The sequence below is a fragment of the Pistacia vera genome, unplaced genomic scaffold (assembly GCF_008641045.1).
Source record: "Pistacia vera cultivar Batoury unplaced genomic scaffold, PisVer_v2 Contig406, whole genome shotgun sequence".
Lineage (NCBI taxonomy): Eukaryota > Viridiplantae > Streptophyta > Magnoliopsida > Sapindales > Anacardiaceae > Pistacia > Pistacia vera.
The window spans coordinates 943,370-959,034 of record NW_022196231.1 but is presented as its reverse complement, the minus strand read 5'-3'; the positions used below and the strand labels follow the sequence as shown (position 1 = coordinate 959,034).

Sequence of the window (15,665 nt, the reverse complement as noted above, 5' to 3'; positions counted from 1 at the left end):
ATATCAATTGTACAAGGTGATGATCCTGAAAATATAATTAGACTATATAATATTCATGTGATCTTCTCAAGTTGGATGAATGATTTAATGACATCTACCTATAATTGATATTAATAATTATACAGATATAATTATTATTTTAATCTTAACACAATTTTGTATATATAAAAAATTTATATTTACTTTAAAATTTGTATAATTTAACAATTATTATGTCTTAATCTAATTATTTTATTTTGTTATAATAAATTTGTTTACAATCTATTTCAAAAACATCGAATAAACATATATGTGCAACGTGTGAATCCATGTCTTGTTCCATCTAAACCCAAAAATATGTATCATATCTAAGAGGATAGAGTGATAGACCACACAAAAGACTTCAAATAAGTTCTCTACTATATTAGTAACTTTGAAATGGGTTTGGTTTGTTAAATGTTCCCTTTTAGTTTTTCTATAAATTGTGTGATTGTCCTCTTAAGATTCGTTTTTGAAACAACTGTTGATATTTTCAATACTACCCCTATCTGTATATTAATTTTTTTTTTTTTTAAATATTAGACTTTATTCATATAGTTATGTTAAGTAAATGTGTATTTTTTTTATATTTTTTATTTAATCTACGAATAATACTATATACAAATTAATATGACATAAATTTAATATTGTCATATGTTATTCACCATCATTTAATATGCATTTATTAACTTAATTTTATATATTGATCTATTTAATCAAATATTCTGTTATATTATTTTATATACAAGATTTTGTATAAACTTTTTGTATGCTATATAATTATAAATAATTATCTAATATAATTTTTTTTTTACATAATTTTGTAAATAAAATGTTATAAAGTATTTTAATATTTAATCATTAAAAAGTTTTTTAATTAATTTTTTTGATATATTCTTATTCGAATCCATGTTACACCAAATGTAACATAACCAAATCTGTCTAATTTGGTAAAATCCAATCCTAATAAGTTATCTCACGGCCAAGGAAATTTGAAATGTAGCTTTGGTTTCTCCGGTTTGAACAAACGAGGGGGAAGGGTGTTCTGAAATTTAGCATTTCTCTTGTTTTAAATTGCCTCTAAAACGAGTTACGCGTGCTCTGAGGTTAAGTTGGTCTTTCAGTTATTAGTTTGGTTATTATTGTAGTTTTAAGTATGTTATGGTTATTTTTACTTAAATCCCGAAATGGAGTGGTCTTTTTCACAAAATGAAAATTGAAAGCGAATCTCAGAGACTCAAGACAATTCAGAGCTGCACTTTCTTTGGAGAGACCTCCAAGGTCGCCCGTGGTTGGGAAGCTAAAAACTTCGCGTTTTGAGCTTTAACCTCCTCCTGTTTTTCTCCCGGGAGTTTTGCATCAGAACCCTAACTCAATTCACACCATTTTCTACAGTAAGTTCACAACAACCATTGATTTTGCCCAAGTTCTTAACTATCAATTTTTATTTCCTGTCTATGATTTTCTGGCGAATTACGTTTTGTCAAACTTTTTTCTTCATGACCATTTTGGATGATGAAAAAACTGAGGATTTTTTTTTGATACAATTTGTAGTGGAAAATTAGAACATTATGAAAATTTAAGATAGAGTTGCTAAGATCACTCGTGTTTGTAGTATTTTTATACGCATGTCGGTATTATATGTGATTTTTTTCTTGTCCTGCATCTCAATTGGAGTCTCAAATGTTAGTTCCCGGTGACATTAATTTTAAGATAGGTTCTTCAAGGAATGGATATGCAGATTTAAATTTTATTTTATAGAGATTATCAATTTTATTTGAAGGTTTTTTAGTTTGTGTTGGCGAATTTATTTGCAAGTATGATAATGCAAGGTTTTATGAAACTTTTAATATCATTGGTGATTCTTTTTGGTAAAGGTTATGGCATACTCAGAAGCTACAAATGTAGAGAGTGAGTCGATTCAAATGAATGCTGCTCCTAGGAGACCCCGAATTTTACTTGCTGCAAGTGGAAGTGTAGCCGCCATAAAGTTTGGGAATCTCTGCCATTGCTTTTCGGAGTGGGCAGAAGTAAGAGCAGTGGCAACAAAGCCCTCTCTTCACTTCATTGATAGAGCATCAATTCCTAAGGATGTGATTCTCTACACTGATGAGGATGAATGGTCAAGTTGGAACAAAATAGGTGATAGTGTACTGCACATTGAGCTCCGCCGATGGGCTGATATTATGGTTATTGCCCCATTGTCAGCGAACACACTTGGCAAGGTAATTCGTTTGGCACCTTGGAATTCTTGTTTCTAAAAAAAAAATATGTAGTATGTTTTAATTGGCAGTAAGATGTGTTAGGAGAGCATATCGCAATCGACAGAATCAGAAAGAGGAAAAAATTTTTTGGATGGAAACATCATTGAACACAGATTTTTCTGAAATAGATTCTGACAAAAAAATCAGTAACAAATTCACTAGTTTGTTCGTTTGTTATTTGGCCCACCTAGATTGTTTTTTTTGGCCGTCTGATACCAGTGCAGGATGCCATTAGCTTCTTATTATTTGCTAATTTTGTCAATGAGTAAAGACGATAAAAATAAAGAATGTATGGGACAAAGACCTGACTTGTGAATAATCATGTGTTAATTTCCAATGTCAATAATTTTAGTCAAACTGCATGCCTTTATACTAGGAACTGATTTCTGTGTTCTTTTATGCTCTATTCAGACTCAGAGAGCTTATCAATGTCTTATAGAATGCATCCTGATTGCCAGATTGTTATCATGGCATCTTATTTTGCTTCCAATCATTAAGTTGGCATAGTGAACTAAAACTTATAATTGAAAATTTTTACCTTGTGTTCTCTATTTTCAAGCAATGAATCATGTGCAGGTTCCTTATGTTTAAGAAATAAAGTGAAATCTAGAAGCACTCTACTGTCATGTATAAGCATGTTTGCTTTTTTGAGTAAGTTAATATGATTTAAGGTCACTGTCCTTTATACCTGCTGGGAGTGACTTCCTTTGACGGTCTTATGTATTTTGTGTTCTCTTCACATCGTAAATTTTGTTTTATATCTTGTGTGTATTGCAGATAGCTGGAGGATTGTGCGACAATTTGCTAACATGCGTTGTACGAGCATGGGACTATGACAAACCACTGTTTGTTGCACCTGCTATGAACACTTTCATGTGGACCAATCCTTTCACTGAGCGGCACCTTATGTCAATTGATGAGCTAGGAATTTCTCTTATACCACCTGTCACAAAAAGGCTGGCTTGTGGGGATTACGGAAATGGTGCAATGGCTGAACCGTCTTTGATCTATCAAACTGTGAGACTTTTCTGTGAGTCAAGGAATCAATTGGGTGATGGAAGAGTTGGTTAATTTTGTATGCATGGATTGCATTATTTGTTGTGGTTTGTTATCTCTTTACCAGGTGCATTTTGTATTTCATGTTTGTGGATCCAGGCATTCAGCTTGTACATTTAGACAATACCCTGTTGAAGTTCATCCGAATTTATTTCATTAGCTATTGTTTGACCACTAGATCATGTACGTTATTCTAAATGCCTAGATTTACATACCAAGGTCAACATAGTGATGAAATATGAATTTTAAACTTCACGGTTGATGTCATTTTACTGCCTGAATCGGTATCTCATGCTTGTGAAAATGCCGTCAAACGTGTCACTTGCAGACTTTGTTGGTATAAGAAAGTTGAGTGTGCTCCCAATGTAGCAATATCAGAGTGTCCCCTCAGAGTAAACATGAGGGACAAATGGTAACATTTGCAAGAGTTAAGCCCGTCATTGTTTAAAGCGCCATCTTAATTTTCCATAATCTGGAGATGTCTTTTATCCAGGTTTGTGTTCTCATAGAAAATCAATACTTTGTGTTTTGTAAGACTTTTACTAGTGGGTGATATGTAGATCTTGTTTGATTGAAGTAGACATTTCCGTGTTCCTTTTTCGCTGCTCAAGTAAATGCTTGAAAAAGACGCTCTGGAAATTAAACCAAGCAAATGGGGGAAAGTTTGTTGGTGGCAATTTTCCGTTGGACAATCCTAGACATTAAACAACTGAAACAACCAAAGTTGAAAATGAACAAACGAATTATGGTTGGAGAATAGATGCAGTAGCCTTCCAAATGCGGTGTAATCTTTTTCAAAATAAATACTAAAATTGGAAGTCATCTTTGAGCTGTTCACTCTGAGGGGGCATTTATTAAAAGGCCAAATCAAGTTCAAATTTAATTAAAAGGTTATGTAGTTTGAAAGTGTTAAGTAAATAGTCTTATTATTGATTAAGGTTAATTAAACATGATTAGTGGTTAATTAGGATTAATAAAATAATGTGTAATCTTTTAAAAATTATAATATGTCCCTAAAGAGCCGAAATTCTTACAAACAAACCCAAACACCTTCTTCTTCTTCCTCCCGCCATTAACACATCCCTCCCTTAGTTGTTGTTTCTTCTAAGCTTCGTCTACCTCTTCTTCCTGTACATCTTCTTCTTCCTCCGCCATTAATGTCTTCTTCGCCACAGATCCACCTTCTCCTCCTCCTCCTCCTGACATTTCGTCCAGGTATGTGTATCTCCTCTTTGCATTTTATATTTCGATTTTACAAAGATTTAATGATGGATTGAGTTTGGGTTATGATTTTGATTTAGTTGTTTAGGTTATTGGGTTGTGTTTGAAGTAATGCAAGTTGAAAAGAGTGAAATTTATTGAATATTTTCTTGCATTGTGGGTAGCTGGGGGTGATAGCACCGATTGTAAGTGGAGATGACTGAAAATGTGTTTTGGATATGATGGATCGCTTGAACGATCTAGTGTATCGCTTGAGCGATCTACTATGTCTGGTATAATGCAGCAGATCGTAGATCGCTTAAGTAATCAGGTGTATGATAGAAGATCACTTAAACGATCTGCTATAAGTCTAATATATGGCAACAGATTGCTTAAGCGATTCAGACTTATTTATACTAGATCGCTTAAGCGGTCCAGTAAGCGATATATCAGATCGCTCAAGTGATACACCAGATCGCTCAAGCGATTCTGCAGATGCTTTTTAAAGTCTATCAATCCTTAATACATCAGTTAATAATTTTTTTTTCTTGCATTATAGGTAATTGGCTATTATTAGACATGGGACAAGTTGTTTTGGGTGTTGAATATTTTGGTGAGTGGGTGGAGGAAGAAAGTTGTTGGAAGTGGATTGGGAAGAGCAAAAAAGTTATACCAATTGCTGTGAGCACAGAGGTTAGTTTTGATAAGTTGATTCATGAAATAATTAGAAGAGGTGATTTGAGTTGCTCACGTAGTGATATAGTTGTGAAGTATGTTTTAAGCAGAGTTCATGAACATTATAAGGTACCTCCTACTATATTAAAGTCGGATGACGGTGTGAAGTTATATATGATTGATGTGGGCGATAATGGTTCGAGGCCGATTTTAAGGGTTTCTTTTATAGATAAACCGTTGGAAGTTGGTTCAAAAGAAAGAGAAAAAGAGGAAGTTGGAGGAGAGAATGCTGGTTTTAATTTGAACTACGAGGGCATTGATTTCTTAGTTGAAAAATCAAGAGTATGCGGTGATTTGGGTGGTGAGGAGGACACTGTAGAAGAGGTTGGTCATGTGCGACATAATGAAAATGTTGACAAGGAGGACCCCGTACATGTTCCTGTAGATGTAAAGATTTCTTTAAATACAGATAATGTAGAAGGTGTAGTTTGTGAGGAAGAGAATACTATGGTCTTTTATGTAGGTTCAGAGACAACAACTATAGGTAGTAGTGAATCAGCTCATGTTTTTACTAATGGATCGGACTTGCTCGTAGGGTATTTATTTGACAACAAAGAGGAAGTGGTGAGGAAGCTAAAACTTGTTGCCGTGAGAGGTAATTTTGAGTTCATCACTAAAAAGTCTAATTCATCGTTAGTGACGGTTGTATGTCGTGGCCGAAAGTGCAAGTGGGGGTTTATTGTAGAAGGTTGGCGGAGTCCGAAAAATTTATTGTTAGCACATACACTCGTGAGCACACATGTGGGTTAAGAAATATTTCAGGTGAGCATCGACAAGCCTTCGCTGATGTTGTTGGATAATTTGTTAAAAGTCAGTTTGTTGAAGGGAAAGATCTATCTTCTAAGGACATTCAAAGACTTGTGTGCACAGAGTTGGGATGCGCTGTTAGTTATTAGAAATGCTGGAAAGGGAGACAACATGAACAAGATTTTGTGAGTGGCATGCCAAAGCACGGGTACGCAGTATTAGGAGCGTACCATTATATGCTTGAGTTGACAAACTAAGGTAGCAAGACGACTTTGAAGTGGGACAAGAATATGAGGTCTAAATATTTTTTTGTTATTTATGTTGCTGCTATAAGGGGTTTTGTAAACATGAGAAAAGTGTTGGCTGTTGATGGTTGCTTTTTTCCATTTCATTAGCTATTGTTTGACCACTAGATCATGTACGTTATTCTAAATGCCTAGATTTACATACCAAGGTCAACATAGTGATGAAATATGAATTTTAAACTTCACGGTTGATGTCATTTTACTGCCTGAATCGGTATCTCATGCTTGTGAAAATGCCGTCAAACGTGTCACTTGCAGACTTTGTTGGTATAAGAAAGTTGAGTGTGCTCCCAATGTAGCAATATCAGAGTGTCCCCTCAGAGTAAACATGAGGGACAAATGGTAACATTTGCAAGAGTTAAGCCCGTCATTGTTTAAAGCGCCATCTTAATTTTCCATAATCTGGAGATGTCTTTTATCCAGGTTTGTGTTCTCATAGAAAATCAATACTTTGTGTTTTGTAAGACTTTTACTAGTGGGTGATATGTAGATCTTGTTTGATTGAAGTAGACATTTCCGTGTTCCTTTTTCGCTGCTCAAGTAAATGCTTGAAAAAGACGCTCTGGAAATTAAACCAAGCAAATGGGGGAAAGTTTGTTGGTGGCAATTTTCCGTTGGACAATCCTAGACATTAAACAACTGAAACAACCAAAGTTGAAAATGAACAAACGAATTATGGTTGGAGAATAGATGCAGTAGCCTTCCAAATGCGGTGTAATCTTTTTCAAAATAAATACTAAAATTGGAAGTCATCTTTGAGCTGTTCACTCTGAGGGGGCATTTATTAAAAGGCCAAATCAAGTTCAAATTTAATTAAAAGGTTATGTAGTTTGAAAGTGTTAAGTAAATAGTCTTATTATTGATTAAGGTTAATTAAACATGATTAGTGGTTAATTAGGATTAATAAAATAATGTGTAATCTTTTAAAAATTATAATATGTCCCTAAAGAGCCGAAATTCTTACAAACAAACCCAAACACCTTCTTCTTCTTCCTCCCGCCATTAACACATCCCTCCCTTAGTTGTTGTTTCTTCTAAGCTTCGTCTACCTCTTCTTCCTGTACATCTTCTTCTTCCTCCGCCATTAATGTCTTCTTCGCCACAGATCCACCTTCTCCTCCTCCTCCTCCTGACATTTCGTCCAGGTATGTGTATCTCCTCTTTGCATTTTATATTTCGATTTTACAAAGATTTAATGATGGATTGAGTTTGGGTTATGATTTTGATTTAGTTGTTTAGGTTATTGGGTTGTGTTTGAAGTAATGCAAGTTGAAAAGAGTGAAATTTATTGAATATTTTCTTGCATTGTGGGTAGCTGGGGGTGATAGCACCGATTGTAAGTGGAGATGACTGAAAATGTGTTTTGGATATGATGGATCGCTTGAACGATCTAGTGTATCGCTTGAGCGATCTACTATGTCTGGTATAATGCAGCAGATCGTAGATCGCTTAAGTAATCAGGTGTATGATAGAAGATCACTTAAACGATCTGCTATAAGTCTAATATATGGCAACAGATTGCTTAAGCGATTCAGACTTATTTATACTAGATCGCTTAAGCGGTCCAGTAAGCGATATATCAGATCGCTCAAGTGATACACCAGATCGCTCAAGCGATTCTGCAGATGCTTTTTAAAGTCTATCAATCCTTAATACATCAGTTAATAATTTTTTTTTCTTGCATTATAGGTATTTGGCTATTATTAGACATGGGACAAGTTGTTTTGGGTGTTGAATATTTTGGTGAGTGGGTGGAGGAAGAAAGTTGTTGGAAGTGGATTGGGAAGAGCAAAAAAGTTATACCAATTGCTGTGAGCACAGAGGTTAGTTTTGATAAGTTGATTCATGAAATAATTAGAAGAGGTGATTTGAGTTGCTCACGTAGTGATATAGTTGTGAAGTATGTTTTAAGCAGAGTTCATGAACATTATAAGGTACCTCCTACTATATTAAAGTCGGATGACGGTGTGAAGTTATATATGATTGATGTGGGCGATAATGGTTCGAGGCCGATTTTAAGGGTTTCTTTTGTAGATAAACCGTTGGAAGTTGGTTCAAAAGAAAGAGAAAAAGAGGAAGTTGGAGGAGAGAATGCTGGTTTTAATTTGAACTACGAGGGCATTGATTTCTTAGTTGAAAAATCAAGAGTATGCGGTGATTTGGGTGGTGAGGAGGACACTGTAGAAGAGGTTGGTCATGTGCGACATAATGAAAATGTTGACAAGGAGGACCCCGTACATGTTCCTGTAGATGTAAAGATTTCTTTAAATACAGATAATGTAGAAGGTGTAGTTTGTGAGGAAGAGAATACTATGGTCTTTTATGTAGGTTCAGAGACAACAACTATAGGTAGTAGTGAATCAGCTCATGTTTTTACTAATGGATCGGACTTGCTCGTAGGGTATTTATTTGACAACAAAGAGGAAGTGGTGAGGAAGCTAAAACTTGTTGCCGTGAGAGGTAATTTTGAGTTCATCACTAAAAAGTCTAATTCATCGTTAGTGACGGTTGTATGTCGTGGCCGAAAGTGCAAGTGGGGGTTTATTGTAGAAGGTTGGCGGAGTCCGAAAAATTTATTGTTAGCACATACACTCGTGAGCACACATGTGGGTTAAGAAATATTTCAGGTGAGCATCGACAAGCCTTCGCTGATGTTGTTGGATAATTTGTTAAAAGTCAGTTTGTTGAAGGGAAAGATCTATCTTCTAAGGACATTCAAAGACTTGTGTGCACAGAGTTGGGATGCGCTGTTAGTTATTAGAAATGCTGGAAAGGGAGACAACATGAACAAGATTTTGTGAGTGGCATGCCAAAGCACGGGTACGCAGTATTAGGAGCGTACCATTATATGCTTGAGTTGACAAACTAAGGTAGCAAGACGACTTTGAAGTGGGACAAGAATATGAGGTCTAAATATTTTTTTGTTATTTATGTTGCTGCTATAAGGGGTTTTGTAAACATGAGAAAAGTGTTGGCTGTTGATGGTTGCTTTTTTATGGGAAAGTATGAAGGTATATTGTCGGTGGCCACTACACAGGACAGCGAGAATCACACATATCCCGTTGCATGGTGTGTGGTTGACTTTGAGAATGACAAGTGGTGGACTTGATTTTTTCAGCAATTACGTACGATAGTGTCTGACAGTGATGAGTTGTGCATAATATCTGATAGACACAACTTTATAAAGAAGGGGATTGCCACTATTTACCTTCAAGCACATCACAGATTCTGTATGGCACCTTGTTGAGAACATAAAACAAGAATTAAGTGTGTTGGTCTCCTTCAGACATACTGCATGACAGTAAATGCTTATCGAGTTAATGAGTTCGAGGAGCACTTATGACAAATCCGAATTAAGGATGATAGAATTGCTTAGTATCTTGAGCATGATGTTGGTTTCGAGTGATGGAGTAGAGCTTACTTTCCTGAAAGAAGGTTCGATGTTATGACTACGAACATAGCCGAGTCCATAAATTTGAAGTTGTTAATAGAAAGAGAGTTCCTAATAGTTGCCCTTTTTGATGCAATCCAAAGGACATTGTCATGGTGGTTCCATTAGTGTCGTATAGAGTCCGATAATTTTATCACAACCCTTGTTCCGTCAATTGAAAAATTATTGCGATAACGTATGGAACAGTCAAATGCACTATTTGCCTATCATTTTAATGCTCAAGAGTTCACCGTGCATGGCTATAGTCCGGATGCCCTAGTTAACATTCTTAGTAAAACTTGCAGCTGTAAAGTGCTTGACATACAACGTTTACCTTGTCCTCATACACTAGCAGCACTGAAACACCAACAGAAGCCGAATTTTGGTTCAAGAATTTACATGGAACTTTGCTCCCTTCTATATATGGTAAATCCCTACATGTTGGCTTATTCAGAAACGATATATCCAGTTTCTCCAGAAGAGCAATGGGTGGTGTCACTAGAGTTGGTTGACATTATCATCCATTTGCCATTCAAGAAGATAGAAAATGGGAGAAAAAGAGTTAAGCGTATTCCATCAGCTTGTGAGGTTCCCCGGAGGATGAATAAGTGCTCAATTTGCAAGCAACTTGGCCACAAGAGAAGTAGTTGCCAGAATCGATCACATGCAGATCCAGAAAATTAGGTTCGAATCTATCAAAAGCAAGAAAGCAAGTAATCTGCAGATAAGATCGGATAACTTAAGCGACTAAGGATTGCTTAAGCGATCTGCTCTTATCTGTAGCTCTAAACAAAAGATCACTTAAGTGACCTCAGATCACTTAAACGATCTGCTGCTCAGATTAGATCTGGTGAACACTAGATCACTTAAGCAATCCTTGGTCACTTAAGCGATCTACTGCTCAGGTCACCAGATCGCTTAAGCGATATTTTCTTATATGCAGATCTGACAAGCAGATCGCTTAAGCGATCTGATGAAGTTATTATGTTTCTCTTTTGTGGCGCATTAAACTGATTTTATATCCCTGTATTTCCAGCTCTGTCATCAAGAAGAATGATGAAATCAAGAGAGTTGCCAAGGCCAACCGTTGAAGAGTTGTTGTTTTCAAATTTTTATGTTTTAAATTTAATTGTTACCTTGAATAAATCATCATTTATAACGTATTAAATCAAATTAATTATTTTTCATTTTCATTCATTTTAAAAAGGGTTTAAATAAGTAAAATTTCACATATTACCTCAGTACGACACTGATTGCTGCCCAAAGAAGTAAGACAGAAAAAATAAATATTATCAATATAATTGTCGTATTAAGTCAATCAATCAATCAATTTATTGAATTAGTCATGAGTGTGGCACGTTAGTAGAAATGTACCTCATTTTATAAATATGGATGGTTATGATTGAATATAGAGCTCACCCACAATATGAAATATAATTTCTTATTCAAATATACACAATATCAAAAGATCGGCGAGATAAGAAGCAAAATGGCCTTAGTCGCTGAAGCAATCATGAATTGCTTAAGCGATCAAGGCCAAAAGTAAAGAATCGCTTAAGTGATCTTGATTCTGCCTTGGACATGATCGTTTAAGGGACCAATGATAAAAGTGAAGAATTACTTAAGCGAGACCTTAAATCACTTAAGCGATCGTGCACTTGGGATGACTTGATTCTGCCTTGGACATGATAGTTTAAGCGACCAAGGGTAAAAGTGAAGTATCGCTTAAGTGATTTTAATCCTGGCTTGTACGGGATCGCTTAAGCGACTAAAGCTATATATACTGGATCACTTCAGAGAGACCTAAAATCGCTTAAGCAATCAAGTATAGTTGGATGACCTTTATTCTGCCTTTGACAAGATCACGTAAGCGATTTATTATCGCTTAAGCGACCAAGGCTAAGTAGACATGATCGCTTAAGCGAAACCATATATCGCTTATGTTAGTGTATGCCCTAGGAATTAATCGTGTCATCAGTTCCAAGGTATTATGTTTTATATATATATATATGTTAGTGTATAGGTTTTGTATATATATTTTATCTTATCAATAGAAGAAAGTGAAATAAGATCTTTTACCCACTTGTATACACACGGTTCATCCGGATTCTTTATGAAACCAAAAGTTTTGATTGTTTCATCAAATCGGATATTCTAGCTTTTGGAAACTTGCTTCAATCCATAAATGGATCTATGCAATTTGCACACTTTATGTCTCTTAGCATTGGATACAAAACTTTTAAGTTGTTCCATATATATGTTTTCCTCAATAAATCCATTGAGGAACACGGTCTTGACATCCATTTGCTAAATTTCATAGTCATAGTGTGCTGTTATGACTAGCATGATTCTGATGGATTTAAGCCCTAGTGATATAACTTTTATAATCACCCACACTAATACCATCACATGATATTCTACGGAGGCATTCAAAATGCCTAATATATAATATTATTAACTAATTAATATTACCTATGTAGGGAATACTTTGATGATTTTGATCTTCTAAAGATTTGTATCATCCGGACATTTCACAGGTTGTGACAAAACATATCGAAATAGACTACGATATTGGGCCCACGGCTAGGCCACAGTGAACTTAAGAGGTCACACATAAAAACTAAGAAAAATGGAGAAATAGCTAAAGAGAGTTGATTATCCAAGGTTGGCTAGCACCTACCAAGGGTAATAAAGTTATTTATATTAATCATTTTCTTTATATTAAATTGGATTTTATAAGAGGTTGTAATTGTAAACAATTAAGGGTTAAATTGTTATGTAAACAATTTAAGAGTTAAATTAGTAATTGTGATTAAATGTTAATCCAATGCTATAATTTAAAGAAGTTTAACAACTTCATAACAATTATGGAATTGTTTAAGGAAGTCCAAAACAATTATTGAATTGTTTACAAGGATTCATGTATAAAGAAAATGATATATCAATTTTTGTGTGGAGATAAAAATCTCTAAGCACCCTAAATCTCTCTTGGCCAAATTTCTTCTTCCCTTGGTGTGGATATTCTTTTGCTAAATTTCTCTTGAAATTAAGAGTCTCCAAGGTTGCTAAGAGCTTAAGGTAATATGTTCTACCTTACTTATTTCAATTGGATTGAATTTTTTTTTAAACTATGACTATACTTATTATAGTATGATATGCTTGATTCTCCATGCATCCACCTATCAGCTTAAGCGATTAAGGGTAATTTACTTTGGTACTTTAAAAACATTAAAATTTGTATTACATAGAATCATTCTATACTTTAGTATTTATTTTCCATGTTTATGTACAGATGTAAAAAAATTAGTTTAATTAAAATATAATTTTGAAAAAAAATTGATTAAGTGATATAAATAATCAAATCAATTGACACAAGACAGATCATGGTCCACTGAACTAATCATACAGTCAAAATTGAAGCTTATTTCAATCTAATCATTCTCAAATACATCATCCATATTTATGAAATGAGGTAAGTTTGTACTAACGTGTCACGCTAGTGCGCTATGACGTTCATCCATATATCATACAGTTGTAACCTTAATATGTGTTGATGGAATTAGGTTGCAAATAATCCTTCTTAATTGGCCTTAATAAGTGTTAATAACCGATGTCGCTTAACATTAACGTTAATAATCATGTGATGTTGTGAACGTCCAAAGTTCACATTAACGTCACTTTGTATGGGTTTGACAACCTACTCCAAAAAAAAAAAAAAAAAAAAAAAAAAGGAATCGCTTAAGCGATCCAGTGTTTATAAGTTTTCATCGCTTAAACGATCTTATGAAAGGCATAATAAAAATAATCCGAATACACTGGATAGCTTAAGAGATTTCATGTCTCGCTTAAGTGATCTTATATATTTAGCCTTAGTTGCTTAAGCAATCACGTACAAGCCATATCAAGATCACTTAAGCGATGTTTCACTTTTACTCTTGGTCGCTTAAGCGATCATGTTCAAGGCAGAATCAAGATCATTTAAGCGATACTTCACTTGTATCCTTGGTCGCTTAAGCGATCACGTGCAAGACGAAATCAAGATCATTCTAGATGCACGATCGCTTAAGCGATTTACGGTCTCGCTTAAATGATTCTTCGCTTTTACCCATGGTCACTTAAGCGATCAAGTCCAAGGTAGAATCAAGATTTACCCAGATGCACGATCGCTTAAGTGATTTGTGGTCTCGCTTAAGCGATTTTTCACTTTTACCCTTGGTCGCTTAAGAGATCATGGATCACTTAAGCGATCAAGTCCAAGGCAGAATCAAGTTCTGCCCAGATGTACGATCGCTTAAGCAATTATTCACTTTTACCCTTAGTCACTTAAGCGATTTGGGATCGCTTAAACGATCAAGTCCAAGGCAGAATCAAGATCTGCCCAGATGCACGATCGTTTAAACGATTTATAGTCTCACTTAAGTGATTCTTCACTTTTACCCTTGGTCGTTTAAGAGATCATGGATTGCTTAAGCGATCAAGTCCAAGGTAGAATCAAGATCTGCCCAGATGCACGATCGCTTAAGCGGTTCTTCAATTTTACCCTTGGTCGCTTAAGCAATTTGGGATCGCTTAAGCGATCAAGTCCAATGTAGAATCAAGATCTGCCCAAATGCACGATCGCTTAAGCGATTTATTGTCTCGCTTAAACAATTCTTCACTTTTACCCTTGGTCGCTTAAACAATCATGAATCACTTAAGCGATTATGTCCATGGAAGAATCTAGATGTTCCCAGATGCACGATCACTTAAGCGATTTATTTTCTCGCTTAAGTGATCCTGTATAAAAGACCCTTGGTCGCTTAAGCGATATATGCAGTCGCTTATATATCGCTTAAGCGATCATGGGCAATACATATTTTTTCTAGCTTTTCTCCTAAATTTTGACAAACTAAAATCACCAACACATATTAATTCCATATTTTCTCTTGAATTTGACAACCTAATTGCATCAACACATCAATGCCATGTAACAAGAATACTAAATAAACTCAAACTCAAAATAGGGAAAAAAATACTGAATTACTTTTGTACAAATCTGAAATGTGTTAATTACATTAAATTACAACATTATATACAACAAATAAATGTCCTATATACAGCCAAAACAAAAGCAGGGCTAGCAGCCTCTATCCCCCCTCTTCATCATTCTCTTCAGCCACTTCCCCATCCTCCAAAATTATCCAGCACACCTTTAGCATCAGCATCAACATTAGTAGCAGCAGCAACAATAGCCTCTTCGTCTTCTTCTACAGCACCCCTTCTAACATTATCCAGCCTTGGCCTTGGCCACAAAGCATACATAACACCACAACTCAAGTATCAATAACCTGATGCCTAACAACACCGACTGATCCAATTCAAGACAATCCAATTATTCAAAACAACCGAATAAGACAACATCAACAATGACTTGGATTGGGTTCTGGTCAGTCAAAAGGGATCCATATGCCCATGGAAGCACTCAACAACACAACGTTCCTGATAGTTTCTCATTATTTTGTCATTCAAGTTGTCCATCGGGGTGTTGGTCATATCGAACTCAATAAATTTTAGCGCATATGCCCCGCAATCAGCACTACAATAGGAGGAAGACATTAGCATTACAATCAGCTTATAGAACAATTGTATTATGTAAGTTTTATACAAAATTTACCTTGAGTCATTTGTCGGGAAGGGAAGGCGCTTGAGTGGCCACTTTCCTGTCAGTAGTTCATCACCTAAGTGCTGAAACATCCCGTTGTCGCGCAACAGCTGCGGGAACAATATACATAGCGGTTGCAACTCCGTCTCCAACTGCCTCTCTCAACAAATACTTGGGTTGCAGTCAAGGATCTGCAGCAAGCCCTCCTCTAGTAGTGCGACGACGGTTATCCAATGCAAATCCTTGATGTTCATGATGCAGTATACTCT

At 35.4% G+C, this 15,665-nt stretch overlaps 1 protein-coding gene across 1 annotated transcript; it reads left to right on the top strand.

Annotated features, from left to right (window-relative positions):
• The first annotated feature begins 1,187 nt into the window (after positions 1-1,187).
• Positions 1,188-3,619, top strand: LOC116142247 (phosphopantothenoylcysteine decarboxylase-like). The gene is made up of 3 exons (XM_031427689.1): positions 1,188-1,412; positions 1,896-2,243; positions 3,060-3,619. The coding sequence occupies exons 2-3, from the start codon at positions 1,899-1,901 to the stop codon at positions 3,351-3,353; spliced, it is 639 nt and encodes a 212-aa protein (XP_031283549.1). The 5' UTR covers positions 1,188-1,412; positions 1,896-1,898; the 3' UTR covers positions 3,354-3,619.
• The last annotated feature ends 12,046 nt before the right edge of the window (positions 3,620-15,665 follow it).